The sequence below is a fragment of the Vespula vulgaris genome, chromosome 2, assembly GCF_905475345.1.
Source record: "Vespula vulgaris chromosome 2, iyVesVulg1.1, whole genome shotgun sequence".
Lineage (NCBI taxonomy): Eukaryota > Metazoa > Arthropoda > Insecta > Hymenoptera > Vespidae > Vespula > Vespula vulgaris.
In genome coordinates, this window is record NC_066587.1 from 7,087,070 (window position 1) to 7,102,348 (window position 15,279).

Genomic DNA, 15,279 nt, shown 5'->3' on the forward strand with positions numbered 1-15,279 from the left:
ATATGACGTGGTCCTCGTATCTACTTGGAAGTAGTAAAGAAGGTATGAGAGGGCAGAGGCATTTCGTGACCGATAAGGTCGTTTCTTTCCTTCAAACGACTATACGAAGCTTGACCCATGTAAGAAGTTCTTTGTAAAGAAGTTTCTTTTTCTTCCTTTTTTTATATTTTATTATTATTATTATTATTATTATTATTATTATTATTATTATTATTATTATTATTGTTGTTGTTATCGTTATTATTATTTCTATTATTATTTTTTTATTATTATTGTTATTATTATTATTATTGCAAGCAACGTGGGCGATCATACGAGTCACGAGATTTCGCGTTTCGACGATAACTGATCCTTTCGACGGAAGGGAAAATAGAAAGAAAGAAAATGGGAATATCGTAAATTCTCCAGGAATACGCTTGGTCTTTTATCTTTTTTTTTTTAAGGAACGATAACAGAATCACAGAATAACTAAAATTTTTCCCGTCTTAAAAATGATAATCTTGAATCGAGAGGATTTAAGAATATTGTAAATAAAGAAGTTTTGAATTATCCATTTTTTAGTAAAATTTCTCTCTCCTTCCGTCTTTCTCTCTGGAATGTTTTTTCTAGTTAAATCTATTTCCTCAAGCTCTATTCTTTTCTGCTTCCTCGAACGATGTCGAATAACGAGATACCCTTGCAAAGGCAACGCCTCGGCAATAATAAAAGAAGGTGATACTCGGCATACTTTAAGAGGATTTTTACTATACCGAAAAAAAAGATATAAATATATATATGCACGTATATGCATATATAAAATAAATGAAATGAATAAAGGAGAGAAAAAATATTGGCAAAGAGAAAATCGGATAGGTGTCGTTAATTTATCTATTCCTAACAGAACTTTTGTGATTAGATAATATCCTCAAAAAATTTTTCAGATTAAATCATTTCCGACTAATATACTTGCCACAAAATTTCTCTTCGTCATTAATCTCGTTATAAATAATAACAAATATCGATGTTGGTTATTCGCGACGGCGGGAATGCGCTTAACGTCGCGACGGCTCAATGTGTAATAGAATTTTTCAACTCGCGTGCCATTATCGTCGTTGGTCGGACGTTAATTCCTACGGATTAGCCGGAATGTTTAATCGGCAAACATAACGCATATTTGCTCGTTCATCCAACAGGACACGGGACGCTAACGTAGAGGACCGTTTGATTCCGTGTCTCGTTCTGAGGATGACGAACCAAACACGCTTTTCGACCTAACTCTTGATCTATTACGATCGATCGAAAATTCGTTCGAACGAGAAATTGATTATTATCACAAATGAAAGAAAAATAAAGAAAGATAGCTGCTTGCTAACAGAATTTATTTTGAAATTTATGAGACAGTATTTTGCGTTAGAATAGACGGAGAAAGAGAAAGAGAAAGAGAAAGAGAGAGAATACCTTGCCACATGTAGCAGAGAGATAAAAAGCCAACGCGAAACTAAACAAATGCACCGAGAGAGTCTGAAAGGATGCAGTCGCAAAAAGCATCCAAGGGAGTAAAAGTTATTTTTATTATTGGTCCCAGTCTCTTCCTTCTCTCTCTTTCTCTATCTCTCTTTCTCTCTGTCTGTCTTTGTCAGTGTCTCTCCACGAAACGGAATACTCGTCAAGCCGAACGTCATTAACATCACTCGAATAACAAGGAGACTCGACTCTCTCGTTCGACGAAACGCTCATTCCCGTTTGTCGGATTTTTGAATGGTATTATCTCTCAGTAAGCGCGATATACCATTTATACGCGAGTGTACGTGCGTTCGTACGTCTACGTATATGCATAAATCCTCTGATTGTAAGAGCAGAATTGCACGGGGAAATATTTTCGAGTCAAATAGTCGCTTCGCACCCACTTCACATTTTTATCTGACATATGTACATACGTATAAGCAGATTTACTTTGAACGTTCCGACGTTGTCCAATCCGATAATATTATTATATATCCGATTAATTTTCATCGCGATTAAGTAATTAATCATCATGATGCTCGTAAACGTAACGTTCATCGTTCGATTTATAACGATGAATCTTTTTGATTGTTACCCTTCTAAATGATTACACCTCATTCTAATTCCACACGGGAGAGAATGCGAATATCGTAGACAAAAGCGGCTTAAAAAAGGATTTCCGATCATTTTGTACACGAAATGTTTCAAATGTTAAAAGGAAAGAAAAAAGATAAGAGAGAATGAAAGATAGTACGATAACACTAAAGACAAAAGACTCGTTGCACTCTATTTATAATCCTCTTCGTTTTATCCTCTCGAAAGGAGCTGCCTCTGCTACTTGACGAAGGTCGAGTGAGATCGTACGAATGAAAAGAATGAAGGCTGCCTCTCGCGTTACGATCTCGTAACAATTTGGAAAAAAATGGAGATTCTATCTCTTCTCTCCTCCCTCCCCCCCTTCCCCAAAAGAAAAAGAAAATAAAACAAACGGAATAATAAAATTTTGTATTGTATCGTGTATACGTAAAAGAAAAAAATATATATATATCTATATAATGATATTATAATAAAGTTTTAGCGACAAATAAGTGAATAAACAAAAGATTTGGAAAGATCAACGTTCGTATAAAGCAAGTTATCCAGCTGACTCTTACAAAAAACCACGCTTTTTGCTCGTTAGCAACTCGTTCGTGCTTCGACGGCGGCACGTCGATTGCTACCGTGGCAATTTTCTCAGGCCGAATGCCAAAAATTCCTCTCGTCCCATTAAAGGAATCTAGAGAAAAAAACGATGGACTGGAAAGGGTTGGAGAAAGGGGAAAGAGAATATGACTGAAAACTAAAATTTGATCTTTAACAACTTTGATTGAGGGAAAAGTAACGCGATTTCTTTTTTTAATTTTAGTCAAATTTTTTTATTTCATTCAAAAAGAAAAATACATATAAAAAGAGAGAGAAAGAGAGAGAGAGAGAGAAAGAGAGAGAGAGAGAGAGAGAAGTATAGAGAAAAGATTCGTGTATGTAATGTCCGAGAACAAATTTGAAGAGAACTACCCTCTGGCGAATAAATCAAGAAAAAGAGATAGAAAATGCTTTCAGAGAAAAAGCAGTTACGGTAAAAATCGTTCTTTTTACAGGAACCAAGTAGTAATTTCGCGAAAAGTTCTTGCCTCGAGTGCTCGTAGATAGAGAAGTCAGTAGCGTTGATAATTACACTCGCTGGTGATGACCGACAAAAGTCGATGAAATGAAGAAAAGGAAGGAAAAAAGGAAAAAAGGAAAAAGGAAGGAAGGAAGGAAGGAAGGAAGGAAGGAAGGAAGGAAGGAAAGACAAGAAAAGATGAAGAAAAAGTAGACGAAGACGAAGAAACTCGCTCGTGTAAGGGGAGAAGCTTCGCGTAGAATCATTCACGAAGAAAATCTCGAGGACATTTCTTTTTTTATTTTCTCTCTCTCTCTCTCTCTCTCTCTTTCTTTCTCTCTCAGTCACTCACTCTTCAGTATCCTTCTCTTCTTATTGGTCTTCACGTTAAAGGTAAAGGGACGACTCGAGTACCATACGAATAACGTTGTAATCCTCTGGAAAGGAAACGCGTTTCCCTCGAGTGTCTACGTGTTACACACTCCGCCAAGTATTCCGAACGATCATTAGTTACAAAAGAATGGAAGTCGTCGTGGATAAAAGGATATATGTATACGCATATGTATATGTACGTAGGGTTAAGTGTAAGTCGTAGATATGAACGAACCAGACGAAAGTAACTACCAAAAGAGAGAAAAGAGAGAGAGAGAGAGAGAGAGAGAGAGATGAATATTCTTGATGAGAAAGATTAATGACTACGACTAATAATAAATCTTTATGAAATCGTACCGATCGTTCCGTTCTTTTATAACATTTATTATTCTCACGTTTCCCGGCGAGAAACGTAAGAATTTTCTTAACCCGTGAAATAATTATCATTTTATCTATCCCTAAAAAGTAAAACTATTAACGATAAATAGTGGGATGGAAATAGGAAAAAAGAATAAAAGAGATAAAGATAAAGATAAATAAGTAAAAGTAGTTGACCGAGTCAGGTTCGTCGGTGGTGTACATCCGCATCGAGACGTTATTCGATGGCTTTTGATCTCGATCTAAATTGCTGAAACTTGCATTCGAGTTGGAGAAGCAGAGGAAAACAGAAATGGTAGGTTAAAGAGAAAGAGAGAGAGAGAGACAGAACAAGACTAAATTCGCTTTTGCAAGCCCGTATTTCGAGGCAAATTAGCAAATGATGGCCCAGCACGGGCCCATCGTTCGGCCCTCAACGATTTGGTATAGTTGTGTTAGTTGCATTTGTCTCTCTCTCTCTCTCTCTCTCTCTTCCTCTCTCTCTCTCTCTCTATCTCTCTCTCTCTCTCTCTCTCTCTCTGTCTGTCTTTCTCTCTCTCCCTCTCTCTCTTAACACTTTCGGTTAACCGAAAGGAATTCCTCTACCCTCCCATTTCAAGTCACCGTAGAAAACGATTTCTCGACGAGCAAACTGAGAGTTTCAAAAGCGATTTTAATATAATCGTAAATCGGAAACTTCCTTAGTCTGTTTTAGAGACAGAAAGAGATAGAGATAGGTATCTACGTAAGTCGAATTCGTGTGTTCCCAAAGTTTTCGAAGTATCAATACGTTTATCACAAAGGTTTCGTTGTTTTCGCTTTCTCGTTTCGCATGCTTACACTTTGTCCTAGTTTTCTGTAAAATCCCTCGATTTTGTTTTCAACGAAGCAAACATCTAAGATATACGAATAAATATAAATAGAGATAAATAGAAATAAATAGATCGAAACTCACGTTTATCCTTCTTATTTATAAAGAGAATTTTTCACGTTAATATATCTTTTACGCTTTTAAACTGGTTGTTTGATTGGATGGAATACCTTGAAGGACAGAGATAAAATTGAAAAGTATTCGAAAGTATCTCATGAATCGCATGTCGATCCGAAGCAAGCAATCGAAGCAATTGCAGTTTTTTCTTTTTCTTTTTCTTTTCCCTTTTCTTTTCCTTTTCTTTTTTTTTTTCTTTTTCCCTCTTACGATCTGCCGATACTTCAGACAGAAAATACCGAAGGACGAAAAGAACACGAAAGAAACGCGTTGACGATAATTACTCGAGGTGGATGAAAGGTTCGTTCATCCAACTCACCCCCTACTTATTCCTTCCCTTTTCTTGCATCTTTTTCTCGTAATCCTTAGTGTCGAAATCGTCTCGTTGGAACGATCCTGCGAGGCTTTTGAGAAGCAAAGAAAAAGATAGAAAGGAAAAGAGTATCCTTCCTTACGAAAGGAAGAAGAAACGGCGAGAGTAAGATTATCGAAGAAAAAGAGAAAAAGAGAAAGAAAGCAAAAGAGAAAGAGAGAGAGAGAAAGGAGTGGGAGAACTCGTTCCGTAATGGTCAGTGCTTCTTTCCGACCGACTCTCAGTCCTTGATTGGCCAATTTACCTGTCCCTTTGTTCCCTTCCTATCTTTCTCGTACCTTGTTAGTATAAAGCTTTAACTCCGTTGGACAATTGCATCTGATTTTTCGATCGTTTCTTGCTTTTATATAATACGAAAGAGTGAGAGAAAAAGAAGAAGAAAAAGAAAAGAAAGAGAAAGAAAGAGAGAGAGAGAGAGAGACAGGTGGAACAAAAAAAAGATATAAAAAGAGAAGAAAAAGTCGAGAAGGAAAAAGATAAAGATAGAGAGAGGAGAAGTAAGTTAGGAAGGAAGAAATGATGCAGGATAATCGCTTTTACCTTTCGATCGAATGAATTCGAAAGAAATCAGAATTTTCATGTGATTTCGTTGGAGTTAGAGAGACGGAAAATCGGGTTCTCCACAAAAGGAAAGGAGAAGTAAAAGGAGGAGTAGAAAGAGAAGAAGAAGAAGAAGAAAAAGAGCAATGAGAGCGCTTACCTGCCTTGCAGACATCGATGTCCAGGTCACCGGTGATCGCATGAGGAAATCTCGTGTTGGTAAGTTCGTCGATGGTGAATTTCCTATGACGATGTCTATGGTGTTTCGTTTCCTCGAATTCGTATGAATCATTATCGACAGCCCGACTGTCGACGAGGCATGCTGCCATTAGGCATAGGATCGACAGGATGATCTCCATCAGTAGCCTCATCTCGTGTTGATCGATCGAAATAACGAGACGAAAACGAGGAATTCGATCGACGATTCGGTCATCACAGACCGATCGTACTACCGTTCGAATAAATTCATTTGCCGTTGCTTTCTTCTCGTTTTCTTTCTATCCTTCTCTCTCTTTCTCTCACACTTTTTTCTCCTTCTTTGTTTTATAACAACGCTTGCTTCTTTCTATTTTCCTTTTATTATATATCTTCTCGATTCTTTCTGTTCACATTAATGAGCCGAACACGATCCGTCCTTTCGTCTATTTTTCCTCTCTGTTCCTCCCTCTCTCTCTCTCTCTCTCTCTCTCTGTGTGTGTGTGTTTCCCACTCTCTCTCTCTCTTTCCTTTTCTCTTGGCAGTGGCGGGAAAAGTGATCGAATTTAAAATCATCGGCCACGTTTCTGTTAAACCAATTTTCTCCGATCGTTTTCAGACACCATCAGAAAATAAAACATCGATATTCTTCTCATCAAAAACAATATCTATCTTATCGATCTCCAAACGAAAATCCCGTATTTCTCTATCTCTTTCGAATTACGCGCGAATTTTATCGCCTCCACGTTCGACAAGATTCTTTTTCTTTCTTACACAAGAAATTTAAGAAAAAGAAAAAAAAAACAAAAGGAACACGAATTATATGAGTAAAAGTGTACAGTAAAAAAACCACTACCTAGTTTCCTCCTTTTCTTACTATCAGTCTCGCAATCACTTCTCGTGGAAAGAAATCAAACCAGAGAGAGAGAGAGAGAGAGAGAGAGAGAGAGAGAGACAGAGAGAGAGAGAGAGAGAGAAAAAAAAAAGAAAAGAAAGAGTAAAAAAGAAATAAAGAAAAACGAAATAAGAAGGAAAGAATAAAAAGAGAAAACGATAAGTCACGCGAGAAATCTTGTTGGTCGGTCCCGTCGGTCAAAGTTCGATTAAGCGCGAGAGGCTTGAGACAACGAGAGAAGAACGTTGTCGAAGTTGTTCGTTCAAAACTGACCGAACACAACCGCCGGCGGATCGTCCTTGCGTGGAGAACGTGGAGAACAGACTGATCGTCCCTCGCGGCTGCTGCCTGTGAACGCGTCGTTCGAAAGCGCGCGCTCGTACTGGCATTAAGTCGAGTGAGACAGAGAGACAGAGAGAAAGACAGAGCGAGATAGAGATATAGAGATAGAGAGTGAGTGAGTGAGTGAGTGAGTGAGTGAGTGAGTGAGCGAGTGAGTGAGCGAGTGAGAGAGGAGGGATAGGAAAGAGACGGTGGAGGAGGTAGGAAGAAGAGGAAGAGGAGGAGGATGAGGAGGAAGGGATAGGTAGAGAATCAGAGGGGATGCCAGCGACGATCGTCTCCTCCCTCGCTAACTGCACGGCACGAGGGTGGCCGAGACACTGACCGAGCTTCCGTGCGAGTAGCACGACCGAGCCTCGAAGAATCCTCGTGGCGGGAAGACGCGAGCCATAGTAAGTAGACCATCGCATGCTCTTTTCATTTCTCTCTTCCTTTTCCTTCCTAAATTGGATTAATCTTTCCTACAACGAGGAGATTTCTGAATCTCACGGAATCCGAAAGCATCGTTTATCGTTTTTGTTCTTTCGTAGAATTCGAAATAAACAGAAAGAGAATAAGAGAGAGAGAGAAGGAAAACGATATGATAAAATTGAGTTTATCTTTATCTCAAACATAATTTATTTTAAACGTAGTATTTCATATGACATTGTCTCGGATAAACAACAATGATATCGTCTCGAATAAACAACAATGACATTGCCTACGATTGTTTGTATGTTTTCGTAAAGAGAGTTCGTTGTTTAGAACGTAATCGATTTGAAAATGAAATTTCTTACGATATCGCCCCGAGAAAAAGCGAGGATGTTTTCTACGAGAAAACTCTATTGCCATATGTCCTAAAACGAAAAGGGAAAAGGAATAAGATAGAGAAAGAGAAAAAGATAGAGATAGAGAGAGAGAGAGAGAGAGAGAGAGAGAGAGAGAGAGAGAGAAAGAGAGAGAGAGAGAGAGAGAAAGAGAGAGAAAGAATAGCTAATTCAGTAACTCGACAATATCCTTTTACGTAACAACTCGGCTCGTATCTGGCTTTGATCTGAGAAGGGTGAAAGGGCCGACCACGGACCAACTCGTATCGTTCGACTCGATAATTCGAACGCTTCGTTCGTTCCTTCCTTCGTCTAAATGTAGCCCTTCTCTTACAACAGTCCTTCCTCCTCCCTCTTCCCCACCATTCTCCTTTTGCTTTTCAACGAGCCACGCACACAAACAAAACCGATAAATATTCGACAAGAGACAACGGCTTGTTGTTAGTTTAGCCCTTCGCTCACAGAAACACGTGTTCCGTGTCCCACGCGAGAACGTGTATCGGTCAAGTATCGGATTACTGTCATGGGATCACCCTTTAGGAACCCTGTCAGTCTGTCTGTCGAAGGGTAAGTGCATGTCGACGCTGCCCGGAAACCCTCCGCAAGAATAATCTCTGACGATAGGAGGGAAATACCGAATTCTCTTTTAACGTGTCACATCCGAAAGCACAAGTCCTCTTCTCCCCTTCCTCTACCTTCTGGCAACCTTCCTGATACGTCCGACATCGCTTACAAACAAACCGCTCGAACGGCTATTGTTTTGACTATTGTTGTCGCCGGCACGCTTCTCTTTCTCTCTCTCTCTCTCTCTCTCTGTCTCGCTTTCTATCTTTTTATGTCACTGATTCAACAAGACATCCTACACTTTACTATATCCTGTATCGACGTTAGAATAATACCTGATCTCGTTGAGAATCCACCTTCGATTTGAAATTTCCTTTCTTTTCGATGGGATTTTTCATGATATAAAAGTTGTTATAAAGGCGTTTGTTTTAGTTGAAGGCTTTTACATCGGTTGGATTTAAAAATCGATAAGAGGATAAACGATGATATACGTATCTATAGAGATTTTATAAATAGAGGAAAGTATTGTTGCCGAGTCGAAACTAATTTCGAACTAGTTTCTAAGGGTGAGATACAAACGATCTCTTTATTCAATTTTATTCTTTAGCAAGGAATGATCTTTTTCGATTAAGGTAAACATTTGTTCATCGCAATTGGATTTGCTCGAATCAGTAATATCGAAATTTTTAGTATTTTCTTATCTAAATAAAGAATATCTATATAATATAATATATAGATTTATATATTAGAAAAAATAATGAAAATACATTGGATTAATCAATATTTAATATAGAGATCTTTAATATTGTATCTAATTTTTAATACGATTTAACATAATTTCGTATAATTTTCAATAATTTAATAAACATTAGATGTTATATCATTTTTATATATTATATCATTGTTTATCTAGTCTAACAAAAAATAGAGAAAATTTTAATATTAGTATTAACGTAATATAATACTTCCATATTTTTTTTTTTTGATTTTTTTTTAAATCACGTTAGTAGATTCTCGAAAGCCTTTCAATTGGATCGATACGAATCGTACGATATTCGTGGGCCAAATTAAAGGAACCTCAGTGAAATCGTACTCGCGTCGTTAATATTTCATGTGCGTGGAAATATGCAAGGTAGGTAGGTAGATAGGTAGGCAGCAAGCAAGCTAGCTAGCTAGCTAGCTAGCTAGTTGGCTGGGTGTGTAAGTGGAGCACACCGCACAAACGATAAATTCTTATATTCGAGCAACAACCAACAGCAACATCACCGCAGCTAGCGGCCGTTTCGAATGGAAATGAAATCGATCGATCGCAAAATTTACCGCGATTATTCTCTCCTACTCCTTCCCTTCGTGCGTGTATTTTCTCGATTTGTTGCTAGATCGTATCGAGCAATGAAAATGAATGAAACGGGTCGACTATAAACCACAATATATATATATATATATATATATATATATATATATATATATATATATATATATAATGTATATATATGTACAAAACGATACTAAAAGCTGATTGAAAAATATTTAAATGTTGAATTTTGATCGTTAGAAATTTTTGTTACTTTTCGTCAAGTCTGTTGTCAAAATAGTTATCGACCTATTAAACTTCATAATTATATATGTATATATATATATATATATATATATATATATATATATATATATATTATATACGATTTATAGGTATCGAGGTATTATATATATATATATATATATATATACACTCTGTTACATATTTTCAATAGTATTCTGTTCGTGTTTTAAACTTTTTCTATCTAATATATTCGTTGCCTTAAATCGCGAAATTAAATCCAAGAGAAGCTAAATAAAGAAAATTCTGTAGAAAGGGGATGAAGAGAAAAAAGAGGCTGAAAGATTGAAATGAGAAAAAGAGAGAAATATTACGGGAGAAGAAGAAATAGAGGAAGAAAAAAAAGAGAGAGAGAAACAGAGAAACAGAGAGAAAGAGAGAGAGAGGGAGAAAGAAAGAGAAAGAGAGAGAGAGAGCAGAAAAACGAACATGCACGAGGCTCTAAGAGAGCCACCGACTAGTAATTAATCAGCGTTAACAGGCACTCTTTCCTCTGCGTATAATGAAGCCAGTTGGCTCGTAGAAGTTTTGTTTCGAAACTTCGTAGTTCCGTTCGACGAGAATTTTTCGAAATAATCGTTAAAACGAAGTCTTTTAAGAAAGAATAACTTCGACTTTATAAAAGAATATCTTCGATCTTTATATGCTGTCTTTTTCTTCATTAATTAATGAATCAACTATTACGTTCCAATTCACCACCCTACCATCATTATTATTATTATTGTAAAAAAAGAGAAACTATATAATTGTACACATATACAAAACACACTCCCTTAACTGCAGTTATCTTAATATCTCAGATCTCATTATTTCCATCACACCCCTCTACTTTCTTTACTCTCCTGATAGAATCTTCAATAATGAATAAAAAGTAATCTCGAACACAGAATTAATTTATATATCGAGATTATCATATCTTAATATTAACACTCACATGTATGAATAAATGTATTGATCTCTCTCTCTCTCTCTCTCTCTCTCTCTCTCTTTCTGTGTAGATATATCATACAAATTATGTTTCGTTTCGAAAATCACCAATTCCCTTAACGGAATACTTGTTACTATCGTAAGACATAAACATCGTTTAATTGAAATGTTTTTTATATCGTTCTTTTAAGATATTGTAGTATGATTTTCACGGGAATATATATGTATATAAAATTGAATTACCAAGCTTGTCATAAAGCAACGGTTTGTTTTATAGGATTATACGAACTCGATGAATTTCCGAGTAACAATTTAAACATTTTTTCTCTCTCTCTCTTTTTTCGGTGAAAACGTAAAAAAGTCAAGGACACGGGTAGAGTACACAGTTTCCATTCATCGACGGAGAGGGGAGACTTTTAAAACGATCGGTAGAGGATGATAAATGCTTCGCTTTAAAACGTTTGACTACGTTAATTAATATGATGAGTACGATCAAACGCGAACCGTGCTTTGAGAGTACGTACTATATTCAGAACGTTGATCTCGTTTGTAATCGAACTTTACGGCAAATAAACGAAATATCGATAATATCTGTTCTTTTACAATAACTGTACATAGGGAAAATATGTATATCTCTCAATATTTCAAAGTAGTCAAAGAAAATTATTTTTGCGAAGTGACAAGGAATAATAGTAATTCGATTAAAACAAACATTGTTAAAACTTCGATTGAAATTGATAATTATAATTTTGAAAAATTATTGCAAAGGAGAAGATCGATGAAATACTTAGGATATATCCTATATATCTTTTTGTTCGTTTGTTATGCTTGTGAAATTTGTTTATAAAAAATATTATACGATCTTTCTATGTAATTAATGAAGAAAAGAAAATTGCACCGAAGTAATATAAAAAGAGAAAAAGGATTGAAATTAAATTGAAATTAAGAAAGAGTAGAAATTAACGAAAGGAATTTCGAAAAAGAAAAAATTGATCGAATACTTATCGTATATCTTGTATATCTTTTATACGTCTTTGTAAAGTAGATAAAATATTCTTACCGTGAAATTCGGCCTTGAAGAGTACTCTTATCCTTTTTTATACGAGCTGTTCTCTCTCTCTCTCTCTCTCTCTCTCTCTCTATTAGAACCATTTTTGCCACTCTTCTCGAATACAGGGAATTGTTGAGTATGCATATTCTCTTTTTTTATGGCAGTCCAAGCGTATCTCGAAGTCAGCACATCTCCCCTTATATTCTCCTTCATCCTAATATACAGACATATGCGGTACAACGATATTCCATTCGGGAAATCTATAAACGAAGCTTGCTTCGAGAAAATACGCAAGAATTCGTTAGATATACATATGTTAACGCACTGTGCATATTCCAGCGAGATTGAAACTCGTAAAGTAGTAAATTCGATTAAATTTTCGAGAAAACAAAAGCAGATTCGTGCTTCGTAATTCAATTATTAATATAGGAGAAACGTTATTCCATCAAAGAATACGAAAATACCAACGAACGTAATATATTCTTTTTCGCGAGCCACGTTGGAAGATCTAATAAAAATTTTACGTAAATAGAAAAGTTAATCGTTAATAAAATATATCGTCTCTATCACTAGCGCATATCTTTTCGTAGAGAAATTCAACATCGGAAAACGATAATACGAAGCATCGAAACAAAAACCGTACTTTCTCAATTTTTTTATAACCTACCTTTTTCAAGGTCACAAACGAGTCGATGGATCCTTCAATTTTTTCTTTTCAAAGCTGTTCAAACGACGATTTTATATCGATCCATATGCACTACGTCTCGAGAACGTTAAAACAAAAGTGAAAATGTAAAAGAAACGAAGAATATATCGTTAAAAAGAAAAAAAATATATCGTACGTAACGGAACGGGACATCATCGATTGGCAATGATGCAACAAGGATATGATTTTGAATTTTCCACAATACCGCGTCACGTGTCCACGCTTTGATTGGTCCGCCGAAAGAGGAGGTATATCTTATTACATCACGGTTCGTACGCTCGTTCGCGGAGTCACGACGTGTGCTTTGAAAGAAACTCCTTTTCGATAATGGCGGTGGCTCCTGGAATATGTGAAGCACCTGGATGTAAAGCAGAAGCGAGCTTACAATGTCCGACTTGCTTAAAAATTGGAATACAGGGTTCATACTTTTGTAGTCAAGTAAGAATACGTTACGCATATTATAGGTTAAGTCTTACCACTGTGTATTCTTTCGGTATGTAATTCAATCCTACTAGTATGACCATGATAAAAAAAAAAGTATCGGTTAAATTCGGACAATTACGTTTTTGAATACTTTAATCCGTCTGAAATATTCGATGAATTTGTTTTGCGATAGTAATACAACGATTTAGTCTTTTTTTGATCAATTTTTACAGGCGTGCTTTAAAGATAACTGGAACTCACATAAACTAATTCACCATCTTGCAAGTGAGTTTACGGTTCTATTTCTTTCTGATATTACCATGATGCAGTTATAGTTACGAATGGTTTTGTATAATTAGAAGGAGAAAATGTGAATAAAAGTTCCGAGTACAATCCATGGCCTTCTTATCATTACACTGGAAAATTACGTCCTTTCAAAAGAGAGTCGCGTCGTGAAGTGCCAGAATGTATAGGCCGTCCGGATTATGCTCAACATCCAACTGGAATTCCTATAAGTGAACAAGCAGTGAGAGGTTCTGCCCAAATTAAAATCCTTAACGATGAAGAGATTGAAGGAATGCGCGTTGCTTGCAAGGTGATATATTTCTTCAAACTTTACTAATAATTCTTTACTAATAATCTTCAGAAATTTATTTCAAAGAGTACTTTTACCAATTTCTTATTCATACATGAAAATAGTGTATACTAATATTTAGTGAGTTTTAAAATTGAAATAATTCGTATAGCTCGGTCGAGAAGTCTTAGATGAGGCTGCAAAAACATGTGGCGTAGGTGTTACGACAGCAGAAATTGACAGGGCTGTTCATGAAGCTTGTATAGAACGAGATTGTTATCCTTCGCCATTGAACTATTATCAGTTTCCTGCTAGCTGTTGCACATCGGTCAATGAAGTAATTTGCCATGGTATACCTGATACCAGGCCATTGCAAGATGGAGATATTTGTAATGGTAGGATGATCACTCGATCGTTAATAAGTATAATTTTATCCGCATTCAATAAATTATCTCTTCAAAAACGTTTTTTTCAGTCGATGTCACTGTATATCATAATGGTTTTCATGGAGATCTGAACGAAACATTTCTAGTCGGGAATGTTAAACCAGAAGTAAAAAAATTAGTGGAAGTAACATACGAATGTTTGTCAAAAGCTATAGAGATTGTACGTCCGGGAGAAAAATATAGAGATATTGGTAATGTGATACAGAAACATGCACAGGCACATGGTTTTAGTGTAGTACGCAGTTATTGTGGACATGGCATACATCGTCTTTTCCATACTGCGCCGAATGTACCTCACTATGCCAGTAAGTAATACTTATTATTAAAACTCCAAAGATATTTTATGATTCAATGAATATATGCGATTTCTTGTAGAAAATAAAGCAGTAGGGGTTATGAAACCTGGCCACTGCTTCACGATAGAGCCAATGATATCTCAAGGTACATGGAGAGATGAAATGTGGCCTGATAATTGGACAGCTGTCACAGCAGACGGTCAGTGGTCAGCACAATTTGAACATACTCTTTTAGTCACAGAGAAGGGTTGTGATATTCTGACAAAACGTCTAACAAACGATGGTAAACCATGGTTCATGGATCAATCGTAGTACAATTTGTCGTAACAGTGACAAATCACGTGATGTCATCAAGATGTGCGTATTTTATTTTTATCAGTAAAATTAAGATCTTTTTGTGTTTGTTTTATTGATTGAAAAAAACATTTTGTCAAAAATGAAAATGATTAACCCGGCTAAAGAAACTAATGGAAATAGCTTTGTCCATCAGCGTTTCCTTAATGTTTCTTTTTCTATTTAAAAAGGAAAAAATTACTGCCTCCTGTATCATACTAATATTTCGCCAAGATGATAAATATGTACATACGAGTATAATGTTTACCTTTCAATTGCGCGGGATGTTCAAAATAAAAGATTAAAATTATGTAGGACAATGGAAATGTTCTATTTCCTTGCAGGTAGAAATAAATAAGTTAACAAGTAG

The 15,279-nt window shown here is 36.1% G+C and overlaps 2 protein-coding genes across 4 annotated transcripts in view; one reads left to right on the top strand and one right to left on the bottom strand.

Annotated features, from left to right (window-relative positions):
- The window catches only part of LOC127061422 (bone morphogenetic protein 1), a 40,251-nt gene extending 32,762 nt beyond the window's left edge, over nt 1–7,489 (bottom strand). Inside the window, exons 1-2 of one of the 3 annotated variants that reach the window (XM_050988265.1) lie at nt 7,012–7,489; nt 5,915–6,843 (exon numbers count right to left, since the gene is read on the bottom strand). In XM_050988265.1, the coding sequence (XP_050844222.1) occupies nt 5,915–6,125 (211 nt within the window). In that variant the 5' untranslated portion in view covers nt 6,126–6,843; nt 7,012–7,489. Of the gene's footprint in view, nt 1–5,914 lie in introns of all 3 variants that reach the window. The other 2 variants (XM_050988266.1, XM_050988264.1) reach the window with 2 other exon arrangements.
- Nucleotides 7,490–13,088: 5,599 nt separating this feature from the next.
- On the top strand, nt 13,089–15,219 carry LOC127061429 (methionine aminopeptidase 1). The gene is made up of 6 exons (XM_050988278.1): nt 13,089–13,275; nt 13,494–13,545; nt 13,620–13,855; nt 14,007–14,229; nt 14,310–14,585; nt 14,656–15,219. The coding sequence occupies exons 1-6, from the start codon at nt 13,165–13,167 to the stop codon at nt 14,886–14,888; spliced, it is 1,131 nt and encodes a 376-aa protein (XP_050844235.1). The 5' UTR covers nt 13,089–13,164; the 3' UTR covers nt 14,889–15,219.
- Nucleotides 15,220–15,279: the final 60 nt, after the last annotated feature.

Excerpts from the sequence above, each read along its gene's own strand:
- LOC127061429 (XM_050988278.1), top strand. The coding sequence starts at position 13,165 with ATGGCGGTGGCTCCTGGAATATGTGAAGCACCTGGATGTAAAGCAGAA. Across the intron at positions 13,546-13,619 it reads ACTAATTCACCATCTTGCAA|AAGGAGAAAATGTGAATAAA; the intron begins GTGAGTTTACGG and ends TTGTATAATTAG. Across the intron at positions 14,230-14,309 it reads AGATGGAGATATTTGTAATG|TCGATGTCACTGTATATCAT; the intron begins GTAGGATGATCA and ends CGTTTTTTTCAG.